Here is a 16640-nt window from a genome sequence, read left to right as displayed (position 1 = left end):
TTAGAACTTTTGTTTGGCTTGCTCAACTTTAAAATATATCCACTGAAAAACGTTTTAAAAAAAGTTTCGACCATTTTCCTCTGAACTTAGAAGAGAAAATTCAAAACCTGGATTATTATTAAAAAGATGTCTCTTTGACTAACAACCTTTTCCTTAGCCCTTGCATCGCTGGCTAGAGGTCTCCGAGATCCTATTTGAAAACAAGGCAAAGGAACAATCACTTCATCAATATTCTCTTCTTCATGAAATGTGCGTGACAGAAAAAGGCAAGAACGTGACTCTCCCCTCTTTGTGAACAACATAAGGTCATTACCAATTCGCATGGAACCACTGAAGAGAAAAAGAGGAATAAAAGATTTTAAAATGTTAATAAATATAAACAAAGCAGCAACAAAATGAAAACCAACAGGGAAAATTTTTTTAAAATTGTAATGGAGCTTAGATCATACTGTGATCCCAAACCAAAGAAGAGATTAAGGAAATTTTACTGGACATTGAAAAAGGTCTTTGTAAGCATATTTTGCAATGTTGAAAACACAATTTAGATGATGACAATACAAAAGAAACATCGATTTAGATTTAGATTTGGTATAGGAGTATGTAGTATTTGATTATTGTGCAGAAAAAGGATAAGAAGAAGAAGAAGAAGAAGAAGAAGAAGAAGAAGAAGAAGAAGAAGAAGAAGAAGAAGAAGAAGAAGAAGAAGAAGAAGAAGTAGAAGAAGTAGTAATAGTAGAAGAAGAAGAATGAGGAGGTTTGTTTTGCGGTTTTACGGCGCTTGCAACACATTAAGGTCATATCAGCGTCAGTAATAAGGAAGTAAATGGGATAGTAAAAAGTGCTAGAATTACAAATTAAAGCACCCAAGAAAAGGTAAGACAAAGGGGAATTGGTTCAAATAGGAAACAGATGTACAGTCCAAAAGCACACTTCAAAGTACTTAGTTTGAGATCACCTAAAAGTCTCATCCATACATAAGCACAGGTCCCCACTAAGAGGATTAAACTCAAATGTTTACAAATCATATATAATGTGTAAAGAATACATAATACAGTAATTCCCTCTCAGCCAGGACCAGGACAGAGACAAAGACAGAAATCAATTGTAAAACAGATAAAGGGGCATAGAAGACACAACAAGTACCTCCTTGTCCACTATGGGAGGTTGGGAACCCCACCCGAGAATGAGGAGGAGGAGGGGGAAGAGGAGGAGAGGGAGGAGGAGGAGGAAGAGGAGGAGAAGGAGAGGAAGAAGTAGTAGGAAATAAATATGAAAAAGAAGAAAATATCTTTAAATAAGAAAGAGAACTTTTTATATACAAAATCAAAAATAGAATGAAATAGCATAAAAATAAATTACATTCAAAACTAAACATACTGATTTGGTGCATGATGGACAATATAATAATTAATGACCACTGGATAAGTATAAAACTACTTACGACTTCAGACCATTGCCATACATCCCAATCTGGTGCTGGTCATCTGACTTTTTAGTGGATTTGCCAAATGTAACAATACTGGCCGTCTCAACTACAAAGAAAGGGGTCAATATTAAAATCAAGATTGTCATGAACCTTACTGACTAAGACGAAGCACAACATGAGCATGGGCCTCAACATGAAAGGTCCCCTCAAAAATAAACAATGGCCTCAACAATCTTTTTATTATTAGTTACCTGTAAATAGAATATATTCTTTTCAAATTTAAAACATTTAAGAATTTATGCAATGCAGGTTCGTGACAGCATGTTACTATTTTAGGATCTTGCAACAATTTATAATTTCACTTAGACCGAAGAACTGTTATCATCAAAACTAAAAAATCCTTTGCGAGTCTCTTGAGTTAAATAAACCAAAATCAAACTGATTTGAGAGAAAAAAAAAAAATAATCAAGACAAACAAAGGAAACGAGGATATGTCAATAAAGCTTATCATGGTACAATCAAGTATCATTTACTAAGAAAAAGTGCCAAACACAAATTTGTCTCAAAAAAACTTCTGACATAGACACAGGAATTTACACAACGATAAAATTCAATTTATCATGTTAATAAACTGAGCATGTCAAAAATGCTCTCACAATCTTCTCCCACCCTAAATTTCATTTTAAGTTGATCTTTTTAAAAAAAAATACCATTTCCATATAATTAATGAAAATAAAATAATGTTGGAACTGATTCGAAGTGAGTCTTCCAAGGTATTCAACAAAAATAAAGTAAAAAATGGCACCATCAACTTATAACTCCTACCCCCCCCCCTTTCCCCTCCCAAAATATGAATTAATTGATCAATTCAAAAAAAAAAAAAATTTTTAAATGAGCCGGATTTCATAAATCTACAGAGATGGTGGATGAAATTTTATCTCCAGCAGGGAACAATTTCCAACTAGACCGGAATTTTGGTATATCTGAAAAAAAATTATTTCAGCACATTTTATGATCGAACTCACCAGGGTCCATTCCTTCCCCATCGTCCAAGAAACAAAGGATGAAACCACCACGCAATGATTCATCTGCAACTGAAATGGATGGAGCAGGATCACAATTTAAAACTCATGCCATTGGATTTTGATTTACTATTTGATAGAATAGTAATAACCAATAATTTGGTGACAAAAAAAAAGGGTGCTCAAATCCAAAAGGTAAATTACCCGTCACTACAGATTTTATACAAAATATGTGGGGAGAGAGATAGATAGAGGGAGGAGGTAGAGAGAGAGAGAGAGAGAGAGAGAGAGAGAGAGAGAGAGAGAGAGAGAGAGAGAGAGAGAGAGAGAGAGAGAGAGAGAGAAAGAGAGAGAGAGGGGGAATTGACGTTAATAACAAGTCAAATACTGTGGCAATTTGAACTATGAGAATATTGCAAATAATATGTAGAGCAAAACTGCAATAAATTCTTCGATCAATACCTTTGCAAATGGTTTTAAAACATGAAATCTATTGATAAAAAAGACTGTTGTGAGGTAAGTCAATATATAATATAAATAGTTTTTCTGGATATTTTTTTTTATATATTATTTTTTTTTCGAATGTATTTTAAGTAAGCAAATGAGGGTTAGAACAATATTACAAAGCAATATAAACTGATTGATCTAAAGTCTTCTAAATATATGGGTCTTAAAACAATCCTGCATCAAAAGCTCTATTATAATTTATAAGTATTTTTTTTCTTCTTTTTTTTTTTTGTTTTTAATGTTCAAAATTAATCAGCAGCAATAAGTGCAAGTCAAGATTTTATCATAGTCTCTATAAATCATTCCCAAATTATGCTCTTAAGTTATCTAAATCTTATGTTTGTTTGTTTTGTTTTTAAGGGTTTTACTACGCTTGCAAAACATTGAGGTCATTTCAGCGCCAGTAAAAAGGAAGAAAATGGGACAGTAAAAAGTTCTAGAATTAGAATTAAATTTGTTCAAACAGGGAACAGATGTAGATTCCAAGAGCACACTATCAAAGTACTTAGTTTGTGATCACCTAAATGCCTCATCCAGACACAAGCACAGGTCCCAACTAAGAGGGATACACTCAAATGTTTACAAATTATATACAATATGTAAAAAAAATAATACAGTACATAACAGAGAGATGATTTACAAGACAAAAAATATCATCTCCCAAAACTCCAACTATACATTTGACTGTTTCCCTCCCAGCTAGGGTATCCGGCCAGGGCCTGGACAAAACCGAGTATTCTCATTCAAAGACAAAAGCATGTTGGAAAACAGATATAGGGGGATAGAAGACACAGTAAGTGCCTCCCTGCCCACTATGGGAGGTAAGATATCTAAATCTTATAATCATGATAAACTTACTTGTGAAGATGTTCATCTTTGTAGCAGAGGCATCTCTGTTGAATAGGGTGAGAAAATGGGTAGTTTAATTAAGAACATAATTTAAATGAAACTAAATCACATTTGGAAAATGCATTTACTTATTATAATTTGATGATAAAAAATAATAATGACGACGATGATGAAGATGGTAACAGAGTATCTTGTGCTCTAATATTTTATGATCAGAGCATTTCTTGTAATATGAATAACAATAACAGGAAAAAAATAACAATATCAGCTAAGATCCAGTGAAAGCAAAACAAAAAAAAAAACACAAAGAATATTTTACAGGGCGTATATAAGAATGTTATTGATTAATTACTGTTATAATTGATATTGTTATCATATAATGATTATATTATGAATATTATCATTATCATTATTATTACTGTTCCCATTATAACAATTATTATAATTATCATTATTATTGTTATTATTATTATTATATTATCTGTACTTTGTTGCACAAGTATTTGTCAATAAAATAATATAAAATCTAGAATGCAATTTGAACAAAGTATATCCAAGCATACTTTTAAAGAATCTGTAATTATTTCACAACCTAAATTGTGTGTGAAAATTTTCCATATCTTGTAAAATATACTTTGTTCCTTGTTTTGTAGTCCCATGATCTTAACTTCATTAGGTAAACACATTGTTACCATAATAATAATAATAATAATAATAATAATAATAATAATAATAATAATAATAATAATAAGAAGAAGAAGAAGAAGAAGAAGAAGAAGAAGAAGAAGAAGAATCTTTATCATTTCAAAGTGATTTCACTTTTGACAATTAAAGGCAAGTGACATAATTTTTTTTTAATCTGAAAAATAATGCTTGCTACAGGAGGTCTGGGACTGGTACACTTATCGTAATGTTTTTTTTTGTTTTGTTTCTTTAAAGGATAAACATAAAATTCAGCTGTTTTCGGAGTTTTAATAAATAATATATTCATTTTTTTTTTTTCATTCCTGAGATTTTGCACCACATAATGTTCGACTTGGGCAGTTGTGAAATAAAAATAATAATCTTTTTAAAAATTGCTGTTGAATCGATACATTTAATCTGAATAATGCTTACTGATACACATGACTTACCTTGCATTGTCAAGAAGCTCAGCTAATGCTCCAAATAAAAATTCATGAGTTGTTCTGAAAATAATTTTTAAAAAATTTAGTCATGGATAATAACAACAATATTAATAATTACTACTAATAATGAAAATAATAATAATAATAATAATAATAATAATAATAATAATAATAATAATAATAATAATAATAATAATAATAATAATAATAATACAAGAACAATCCGTCAATCCTAGCAATTTCATTTTATATAAAATACGTGCTGTGGTCAAAAATAGCAGTTGCTCTACTAATTTTAAAGAAGTCTGCATGTAAAACAAACTGTTTAGAGTGTAATGGATATTTCATCCAATCATGAAAATCTATATCCAGGCCTGTAAATGGTTGGTGAAAAAATTGTCAGACCTTTCTGAACATGTGAAAATAAACACAACAGGACACAAATATGGATTAATTAATAAACACAATACAGATATGACACGTCAATTGACTAGTCAAATCATGTCACTTTCCCCAACTCATTTATAATGAGGTCCTTATTTTATGGTACCAAAAAAAAAAAATCCCAATTATTTGAGAGAGTACCCACTTTTGTGGGCCCAGGTCTGAGTTAGTTGTAAAATGAAAGGAAGAGAACAATTCCTACCCTTTTAAAGAATGTGTATCTAGTGCTTGACACAGGAAGCTGCGTATCTTCGCTCCTGTTTGTTTGTGTTAAATTTTTACGCTGATTATTTCGTTTATTTGGATTAATTCTTATAAAAGAAGAAGAAGCAGAAGAAGAAGAAGAAGAAGAAGAAGAAGAAGAAGAAGAAGAAGAAGAAGAAGAAGAAGAAGAAGAAGAAGAAGAAGAAGAAGAAGAAAAAGAAGAAGAGGTGGTGCGGTCGTGTGAGAGCTTTCAAAGAAGAATATATATTTCGAAGAAAAATGGTTATTTCGCATTATTTTTCTTTCGTCTCACATCCAGACGGAAAGAATGAATCATAGCAAAAAATAGATGAGGGACGGAGAAATGCATGTGAGTCGGTAGCAAAATAGAGAGAAACGCTCCGGTCCGATTCGACACACTTCTGTGCATGTTAGTTATTTACTGACTAGGTGTGTGTTCGACCCTCTCTCGCTGGCTGTGGCACAGTAGCCAGGCAGTGAATACATCCACGTCTAGCGGACCGTGTAGGTGGCATAATATTTTAGCTAACTGATAGATGGCCTAGTTTTGTTTTGTCTTTGATGCAACAAATAAAAAGTTTTTTTTTTGTTTTGTTTTTTTAAGTCAGCACTTGAAATGGAATTAAAAAATCAGATTTTTTCGAGGAACGAAATAAAACTCTTTTGTTTTCTTTTTTATTGGTTCTGTTCTTTGACGTTACGAATTTTATTTTTATGATTAATTTTTATAAATTTAATATTAGCACTTATAGAGCAAAATCGTACTGTCGGAAATCCGACAATAGTCTGAAGATTTACAGGCCTGTATATCATAAATCATAATTAGAGCTCAAAATCACAGTCACACCATAGCCCAGATAACATGTATTGAACAATAATAATAATAATAATAATAATAATAATAATAATAATAATAATATAACAAAAAACTAATAATAATGGTAATAATAATAATAAAATAAATTCCGACACACTTACGAGTTTGTGTGCAGGTAATCAAAGCTGAGCTGAGCTCTGCTGAGGTTTGAGTAATCCATGGCCATTATGCAGAGCCTTGGCTGAAAGGTGAAGGAAGAAAGATAAAAATAAAAGTAAAATCATTTCAGTTACAATATCCGAAAAAAAAGGGGTTTAAAAAGTTATTGACTTTTTTTTAACCACCCATCTCTGTAATCAGAAAGGTACATTGTCATAAATATACATATCGCTATGCTGACATACATTCCAATGTGAATAAACTTCATTAACCTTACCAACACAATGAAGTGCTATAAAAATCAAACAACATCATGCAATAACAATTATAAGAACTCATATATGAAAATGAATGTAAGACAAAGTCCCAGATAAAGCATATTTAGAAAAATACATATTTCTTGATTCAACGTTCAACACTGCAACCCAATCTCCTGCCAAGACAATTAGTCCTGTGCCTTATCTTTCTCTACATTAGAGAAATGTTATATAGTAGTAAGTATAATATTGGAGGCTGGAGATGGGTTTGAGCCCAAATCATTCCTTGCTTCCTGGTTAATCATTTATAAAAGTTCACAGGATCAATTTGCCTGAAACTGAAAGACAGATCGGCTAAGACAATCTGCTTGAAAGAGATGCTATTTAAAACAAGATCCCGCAACCTTTAAATGACCTAACAACAAACAATGCATGAGTCAAAATGTGAGTAGGCAATTTGTATCCAAATACCAATGCCGCAAGCAAATTTTTACCCACAACCAACCGTTTGGTGTTGCCAAAGATAAAAGAAAGCCAACTTTAACAAGGCCGATTTTATTTTTACAATGCCAACACATATTTGGTGATAAACTGTGCTCTAAATCCGTCCCACTCCAATTTCATTCCTTTCCTTCCTTTTCAGATAGGCTACCCTTGAAATATGCTGCCCCCACCTCTTAATCACCCAAAACCATTCTATGGTACTACTTCGCAGAGAAGGACCCCCCCCCCCTCTTCTACTTTTAAATTTTCTTTTTTGTCTGTACCTACTTTCCATCGGGGAGACCACCTTGAACTTTACTTAATCACCCAAATAATTTTTCATGGAAATACCCATGCCCAACCAACACAGACTAAACACTCTTTGTCAGCCACCCACCACTTTCCATTTCTAAGTTAACTATTGTTCAAAGTATTTTCTTATTTATCTTATTTATTATTCTACTGTGTGACAGTTAGGGCTACTATAGGGCTACTTCACTTCACTTGTGTGTCTGTGTCACAAGTCTCCACATTACAAACTAATCCAGCGAGAACTCCTCTCACAAGATTCCCCTCCTATACTCCACACAAATTCTACATATCTAGAAATCTAGTCAAAATAAATTCATTATTTGAATTTGAAGTTGCTGGAAAGTGAAAGTGCAGACGACGTGGGTGTGGGCCGGGATTCCTAGTTTTCAGTCAATCAGTCAAAAAACACTGACAAAGGACGATCAGTAAAGTGTAAAACTGTTCCTTTTAGATTATCGCAAGTACAAACAATGCACAATATAGTGGTCCAAGTCTGGGTCCATTCCAATGCAAATGGCAAAGCAAACAGTGTTTTGATTATTTAATGGAGGTGGGGGAAAGAGCTTGACGTGTTTACAATTCAATTTAAAAATAAAGAAGTAAAAGATTAACGCACAACGGAGGAATAAGTCAACCAAAAATTTACGATACTCACACCAAGTTACCTAATGGTCGATCTATAATGAATTTGAAAATGCACCGAGCCTTCTTGTGTTTGGAAATTAAAAGCCTTGGTAATGTATTTTGTAAATTGCCGTTACAAGATAAATTTCATGCAAATGCAATGGATTTCATCGTCCAACGTTCTTCAAATAAAAAAATTGCTAAAATTGCTTCCCTCTCGACCCGCGACCTCAGGCAGGGCTTTATAAAAGTATAACTACAATCTGCAAACGTTTTTGTTACAACATCCGAAGAAACGAAACAAACCAGGCAAAGTGATAAACAATAACAATATCCTAACAATATTGAAAAAGATGATGGAAAAGATAAATCAATCAGTACCGTGCGACGTGTACCCATTTGCAGGTCTGATTACCCAATTGATTATGGGCCCATTATTTAAGGGAAATCTCATAAAATGACTCAAAATATTGCCCAAACAACAATGTTAATCTAGGCCCATAATTGCTTCAGATGTCAAACATACAATTATGTATACGTGACGTGGACATATATGCAGGTCTGGCACCCGAACATCCTTATGGGCCTAGTTTAACATTGTTGTAATGGACAATATTTTGCGTAATTTTTTTTTTTTTTTAGATTTCCATTACAACAATGAGTCCATAAGCAATTGGGTTATCAAACCTGCAAATAAGTGCACGTCGGTACATGTCGGTACGATGATGATGATAATAATAATAATAATAATAATAATAATAATAATAATAATAATAATAATAATAATAATAATAATAATAGTAATAATGGTGATGATGATAGTAATAATAAAACAATAATAATAATAATAATAATAATAATAATGATAATAATAATAATAATAATAGTAATAATGGTGATGATGATAGTAATAATAAAACAATAGTAAAACAATAAATAATAATAATAATAATAATAATAATAATAATAATAATAATAATAATAATAATAATAATAATAATAATAATAATAATAATAATAATAATAACAATAATAATAATAATAGATGGCATTTGCATAGCGCATTTTCAAAATTATATCATCCTCAATGCGCTTTACATTGGTTGAAAAAAATGCATCCATCTTTTGGTGAAATTGTTCTAATTCAATCTGACATAATTTAAAGATGAGAAATCTTCTTTACTTTAAAAAAAATAATTGCACAATTTAATTCATTCCAGGAAAGCTGATATTTGTCGACCTCTATACGTTGGGGCGTTATACTGAAATATCAGTAGAAAACGGTGATCGTAAAATATTAACGAGAGAGTGAAAATGGAAAGGCTTCGTATGGGAACAAAACAGACAATGGACGTTTCGGGTACAAACCCTTCGTTAGCACAACAATACACAAATAAACGTGGAAAACAAATAAAATATAATGAAAAATAAGTTATTATAAGTTATAAGTCTTCTGGCACTTTTCTACTCACTTCATCTCTTGTTGTTACCAACATAAGTGCCTGCTCCACTCACTTTTCTGAATTAAAATTCACCCCATATACCGGAGCATACTCAATGTCTCAATCGTTTCTATGTTATATGTTTGTGTTGAGAATATTGGCTATTAAGCTTAACTGCTGGTCAAGTAACTTCGCGATGGTTTTGTGGCGAGCGAACCGGCGGTCTCCAGAAGTGGGTGAGAGAGAGAGAGCTCTAGAATTGACCTGAGTTTGATACGAATATTTTTTGTATTCGTGGATAGCTCACACGGTAGAGCCACGCTCTCACCTGCCAGGCGGAGTTGTCGTACCAATCAGGTCGCAGGTTCAAACCCCACCACCGCCGCGAAAAAATTTTATTCTCTATTGTCTTCTGGCACTTTTCTACTCACTTCATCTCTTGTTGTTTTTAATAAATAAGATATGGATGATCTATAATTTTAAATTTTAAAAAAATATTGAGCTTTATATAGCACAATATCCACTAAATGTGCTCAAAGCGCTTTACAAGGGGTCCCTGGTCAACAGCAACATTGCCTGTTAGGCAATATTACAATTTTTCGGACAAAGACAGCGCTGTTATCGGCCAGGTACTCATTTTACACCTGAGTACGGTGAGAGAAAGTGAGCAAAGAGCCTTTTCCAAGGACTAAACTATATATCATATAAAAGCTCAAGCATTAAATAAAGGCATGTGCTACATCAACAGAAAGAAAAAAATGTCTACTTCTTTAAGCTATATCCTATGTACCAATAGTTTTCTCTTATGTGAGATAATAGCAAATAAAATATGTCTAGTTTCTTTTGTAAATGAATATATAATGGCTGGTCTGATAACATTGTGGGGTAAAGGGAAATTGAGTCATTAAAAAAAAAAAAATTAAATTATGCCTCTTTTTAATTTTTATTCTCATGATGATGATGATAATGGTAGTGATACCCAACTATCGCTATTATGATTATATATTGTTCATAGTGATATAATAATGCTGATATATTATGAATTTGATAATTTCATGGGCATTTTATTTCTATTTTGTATTTTGGTTTCCTTATGTTGATTGCGGAAATTTTCAGTGGTTTTAAAGTTTTGAGTTGAGACCCCTAGAACCTACAGTTTGTATATTCATATGTTCATTTTGTCTTGCCTTTTGAAAAAAGATCGTTTAATAAATATTGGAAGGAAATCAAACTACATACACCTATTTGTTTAATATCTTCCCTCGTTGTTGCTTTCATTTTATGTCACTTGTTGCATCTTTGTATTCTGGTTTCGAATTCATGAACAGCCACTTGAAATTGCATTCAAGAAATATAACAGTAATGTTTTCTTATACTAATAGGGGGTAATTATTTCCAATAGGTATTGCTGTGAGATTTTGTCCTCGTCCTGGAGTTCTATGGGCGGAATTCCTCTTAGGGTAGGGGAAAGTTGGCTGTCTTGGGCTGGTTGTTGATTGGCCCTTTACCTTGCTGTCTTCCACATCGCCCTTTTATAATTTATTATTTCCATATTCTTGTTCTTGAATAGTACTGAGAGCATTTGGCTCCCTCTTCCTGGAAGAATATAGTGAGAGGGATATATTTAAATGGCTATGCCCAGCACAAGACTTGTTTGTGAGAAGTGATCCTTTTTTTTTTGTAAATCATCTCCCCAACTTTGAGTCTTAATTTAATATGAGTATGAATAACCATCTAGTACTTATCTCCCTTGTGGCGAGAAACCTCGTCTCATTATCTGTGTGAGTTGATACTTGGTGGTCATACATTGGGTAGACTGCTGTTGGGACATATTTAGGCTATATTCTTAGGCGCCTGAGACCCAAGATTGCAGACATTTTTAGAATCGTCCTTTATGTTTTGTATACTTTTTTTTCTCTTTCATTAAAACGACCGCAACTCGTCATAATCACACCCCCTCTTGGTGGACTCTTCAAGGGTCAACATACTGATTAAACTATCTCTTTATCCCTGTATTGACCTCATAGGAATTCCTGGAAGTGTGGTAGCTTAACATCAAAAGGATCGAGGCCCAACAAGAGGAGAGGCTGTAGAAGGTAGATTGAAAGATAATAATACTAATTGTTACGACAAAAGGTGAGAGAGGAGTGAGAAAGAGAGAAAGGAAGAGACAACACGGAGAAAGAGAGCGAAAGTTGAGTGATAAAAAAAGATAAGGATAAGGATAGCCGACTAATCTGTAACTGTAACGCAGGACTTTAACTGTAACTGTTACATTACTAGCCATCAAGCAATATGAGTTCAGACAGAAGCAGCAAAACGTCCACGAGACAATCTAGAAAGGATTCGAGGAAAGAGGACACAAATTGTGGAAAGTGTGACAGAGATGTTGGGAAGAATGATCATGCATTAAAATGTGACATGTGTGAGCTGTGGCACCACACTTCTTGTGAAGGAGTTAGTGACTCACTATACAAAGCAATACAGGATGCAGAAGCCGACAAAACACAGGGCCTACACTGGTACTGCAAGAAATGTAATAGGTTTGCCAGTGGATTTATGTCAGGGCTACAGCGCCTATCGGCCAGACAAGACGCCCTAGAAGAAAATTTTGGCGCACTCGAAGCACGAGTTTCAGAGAAACTTAAGGAGGTGGATGAATCAAACGAAGACCTAGGTAAGAAGGTGCAATCCTTGGAGGAGAGAGTAGTCAAACATCCTTCTGAATATGTAGAGCTAACAGTCAAAGAGGTGCAGGATAGGCAAGAAAGAAGGCTAAACATTATTTTCTACAATTTGGCCGAAAGCTCTGCCGAGGACCCAAAGCAGGTGAAAAGCGATGACCTCAGGACAGTGAGTGATATACTGGACCAAGTGGGCATTAAAGTTCCCTTTACCAATCCCACTCGCCTAGGAAAGAAGGAATCGACATCGGCAAGACCCCTCAGGATACAAACAACAAGTGAAGAAGATGCCACTAGAATCTTAAGGATCGGGAGGAAACTCAGGGAGATTGAAACCCTCAATACAATCTATGTAAACAAGGACAGGACCCCTTTAGAACGAGAGGAATGGAAGAAACTACTAGTAGAGCGGAAAGAGAAAAACCAAGAATCAAGAGCAGAAGGCAAAGAGGAAAACTGGGTCATCCGCAACAACAGAGTTGTCCAAGGGAAGCCTCAGGATCATCTCTAGCTCAGAAACCACTGGAGAACAGACAAATTGTACATAAACCTAATTTAAATTGTTATTTACCTGTAAATATTGTTAGAATTAACCAAAGTTTTGTTCGAGGTGGGTTAAGGATTTTATTAACTAATGTAGACGTAATAACCACAAAGATGCCCGATTTGCTGCAGCTTATTGAAGATCATGAACCTGACATTGTTGCCTTGACAGAAGTAAAACCGAAGTACAGTAAAACCACCCTCACAGAGGCAGAGATATGTATTGAGGGTTATCACACCCCAATTCATAATTTAGAAATGGATGGGAGAGGAATCTGTATATATTTTTCCACTAAACTTAGCGTGGCGGAATTCAAATGTACAAGTACACAATACTTTTCTGAATGTGTTTGGGCTAACGTTTCTCTTGGAAACAATCATAAACTTCTGTTTGGATGCATATATCGTAGTCCGTCAAGCACCTATGAAAATAATAGAAACCTGGAAAATATGTTACGTGCCATAGTAGATATGATCCCAGAGCGCCTAGTAATTGTTGGGGACTTTAATTATCCCCATATAAAATGGGAGGAATGTGCAGCTACAGTTGAAGGTTCAGACAGTGATTTATTTACAGAATGCCTCATGGACTGTTTCTTAACACAACATATCGAAAGACCAACACGATATAGGGGGGACCAACAACCATCAGTACTAGATTTAGTGTTAACATCCGAGGAGAATGTTGTGAATAACACCCAGTATCTGGCCCCAGTGAGCAGCAGTGATCATTGTACCATCATATTCGATTATACATGTCAAACACAGGCAATTGAAAGTAAAACCGTGAAGTACAAATATGACAAAGGGGACTACAGAGGAATGAGACAATATCTTGGTGGCATAGACTGGGCCCATACACTTAATGAATGCAGTGAGCAAGAGGATTGGGACACTTTCCAGAATATATTAGAATCCGCGATGAGGCAATACATACCTGTGCACAAGGCTAACGACACTAAAAGAAAGAGAAAAAGAAATCTATATATGAACAAAGAAGGGTTTAGACTTATCAAGACTAAAGACAGATCATGGCAAAGATACCTTCAGACCAGAAATAGCCTTGATTACAGGTTGTATTGTGACGCCAGAAATACACTGAGAAGTTACACAAGGAAGCTTAAGAGCGATTTTGAGGAGAGTATTTCAAATGAGATCCAAGAAAACCCAAAAGCCTTTTGGAAATACACCCAATCGAGAACAACAATAAGAAGCGGGGTAGGTGATCTGCGGGACAGTAATGGAGACCTGCAAAACGAGGACATTATAAAAGCAGAAATAATGAACAAATTCTTCTGTGGTGTATTTACACATGAGGACACTAACCATGTGCCAGCATTGGAGACAAGACATTACAGCGAGGCACTTGTCAGTATAGTTATAAAGAAAGAAGACATACTGAAAAATATTATGAAGCTTAACCCAGGCAAATCAGCAGGACCTGATGGACTCCACCCTCGAGTGCTAAGGGAAATTGCGAATGAAATTGCCACACCGCTTCAAATCATATTCACAACGTCGTTACACAACGGGAACTTGCCACAACAATGGAAACTTGGACAGGTTACTCCAATATTTAAAAAAGGTGATAGAAACAATCCTGGCAATTATCGACCTGTGAGTCTGACAGCAGTTCCGTGCAAAGTGATGGAGGCAATAATTAAGGAACATGTGATGGAGCATATGGTCACAAACAATCTGTTCTGTGATGAGCAACATGGCTTCGTGCCTCGGAGATCATGCATAACACAACTAATTACCTGCATTGATGAATGGACAGACGCCTTGGATAGGGGAGAACCGATGGATGCGGTATACCTCGACTTTAAAAAGGCATTTGACACTGTACCCCATGAAAGGCTCATTCAAAAACTACATAGCTATGGCATCAGAGGAAAGATAAACGAATGGATATCTAACTTCCTGCACGACAGAAAACAGAGAGTCTCACTGAACGGGCACACATCACAGTGGTCGGATGTCACCAGCGGCATTCCACAGGGGAGTGTTCTGGGTCCAGTATTATTCGTGGTATTCATCAATGATCTACCTGATGTTGTAAATAACGTGATCAGAATATTTGCTGACGATACAAAGTTGTTTGGACCTGTAAGAACAGAAAGTGACCGACATACTATACAAGATGATATCGACAAATTATCAGACTGGTCAGACAAGTGGCTGTTAAGGTTTAATGCAAGCAAATGCAGCGTAATTCATCTTGGTTACAAAAATCCGAAGCACACATACAGAATGAGAGACGATAACGAGATGTACCAGCAGCTAGGGGAAACAGAAGTAGAAAAGGATTTAGGAGTGCATGTAGACAACAGACTATCCTTCCACCATCATGTCAACTGTGCAATAAATAAAGCAAACAGAACTCTCGGAATTATTAAAAGGACATTCACCAGCAGAAATAATGATATTATTAGGCGGCTCTACACTGCTCTGGTACGACCATCACTTGAATATGGTAATGCACCGAGGATATCACAGCATGTCGGTGACATGGATAAAATTGAAAAGGTACAAAGGAGAGCAACGAAGCTTTGTTCAGATTTGAAGCATCTACCATATGAAGATAGACTGAGGCATCTCAAACTACCATCATTGTACTACAGAAGACAAAGAGGAGACATGATACAAGTATATAAGATAATAAACGAGAAAGATAGAGTAGATAGAGAGCAAATACTACCAGAGAGCACATTTAATAGAACGAGAGGACATAGCGACAAATTAAAAAAAAGACAGGCCAGATTAAATGTAAGAAAATGCTCCTTTGGACTCAGAGTGACAGATAACCGGAACAGCCTTCCAGAAGATGTAATTAAAGCGAGGACAGTGAATGAGTTCAAAGACAAGTTAGACAAACACTGGCATTACAAGCGTTACCAGCTCCGCCCCAACCATGCAGGTGCGCGTAGATATATCAGAGATAGTGCAGAACGGGTATTACAGGCATAGCCTTCAACCCGAAGAAGAGAGGCTGATTGAGCAAGTTGTGATTTCAAAACCAGACGATCCTATCGCATTTCTTATCAACTTACTCAAAAAGGAAAATGATGATGTTCCTCAAATTATTGTTCTGGGACCACCTTGCTCTGGAAAACGCTCCATTGCTAAGATGGTTTGTGGCAAGTTGAGGTGTGCCCACCTCACCCCACAGACTCTGATTGAAGAAGCTGATATTGCTCTTAGAGATAAGGCAATGGATCATATGAAGAACAATGAGTCTGTACCGACCAGTATCTGGCTGAAAATCCTTACTGATCGCCTCCAGATGTATGATGTATGTATGTATGTATGTATGTATATATACTATACCATTTGGATTCCATGTAATTTACTGTCATCTCTTTCTATCCTATTCTTCAATGGGACCATAATATGGTTTAGCCTGGGCCTGGGATCTTGAAGGAAAAGGTGCATTTATTGTTCTCTACATATGTTTGGTTTTACAATAATTTGCATTTGCAACCATTTGAGTGTATGATATGTCAGCCAAACTGTTTCAGGCTACGATATCTACGTAGGCCTTTTAATTGGCGAACTTGTCCCCAGGGGGTAATTGACCCCCTCCCCTCCTCTATTCGCAGTGGTAACTCGAATAATAGATAGCGCACGTTTTCGTCATTTGCAGCAGTACTGCGAATAGTAGATAGCGCTCGTTTTCGTTATTAGACTGCTAAAAACTATAACTACTCATAGCTATC

The 16640-nt window shown here is 35.1% G+C and overlaps 1 protein-coding gene across 2 annotated transcripts in view; it reads right to left on the bottom strand.

The window, feature by feature from the left end:
* The window catches only part of LOC144967292 (ATPase MORC2-like), a 75523-nt gene extending 67029 nt beyond the window's left edge, over positions 1 to 8494 (bottom strand). For both annotated transcript variants that reach the window (XM_078904352.1, XM_078904351.1), the window contains exons 1-7: positions 8284 to 8494; positions 6579 to 6658; positions 4938 to 4991; positions 3814 to 3848; positions 2452 to 2520; positions 1442 to 1532; positions 147 to 330 (exon numbers count right to left, since the gene is read on the bottom strand). In XM_078904352.1, coding sequence (XP_078760478.1) covers positions 147 to 330; positions 1442 to 1532; positions 2452 to 2520; positions 3814 to 3848; positions 4938 to 4991; positions 6579 to 6643 — 498 coding nt within the window. In that variant the 5' untranslated portion in view covers positions 6644 to 6658; positions 8284 to 8494. The remainder of the gene's footprint in view (positions 1 to 146; positions 331 to 1441; positions 1533 to 2451; positions 2521 to 3813; positions 3849 to 4937; positions 4992 to 6578; positions 6659 to 8283) is intronic.
* Between the last annotated feature and the right edge of the window lie 8146 nt (positions 8495 to 16640).

This window comes from Berghia stephanieae, chromosome 3 (assembly GCF_034508935.2).
Source record: "Berghia stephanieae isolate SIO BIC M18660-M18661 chromosome 3, UCSD_Bste_1.3, whole genome shotgun sequence".
NCBI classification, from domain to species: domain Eukaryota; kingdom Metazoa; phylum Mollusca; class Gastropoda; order Nudibranchia; family Aeolidiidae; genus Berghia; species Berghia stephanieae.
The sequence above is the reverse complement of the archived record's forward strand: the minus strand, read 5'-3'. Positions and strand labels throughout refer to the sequence as shown.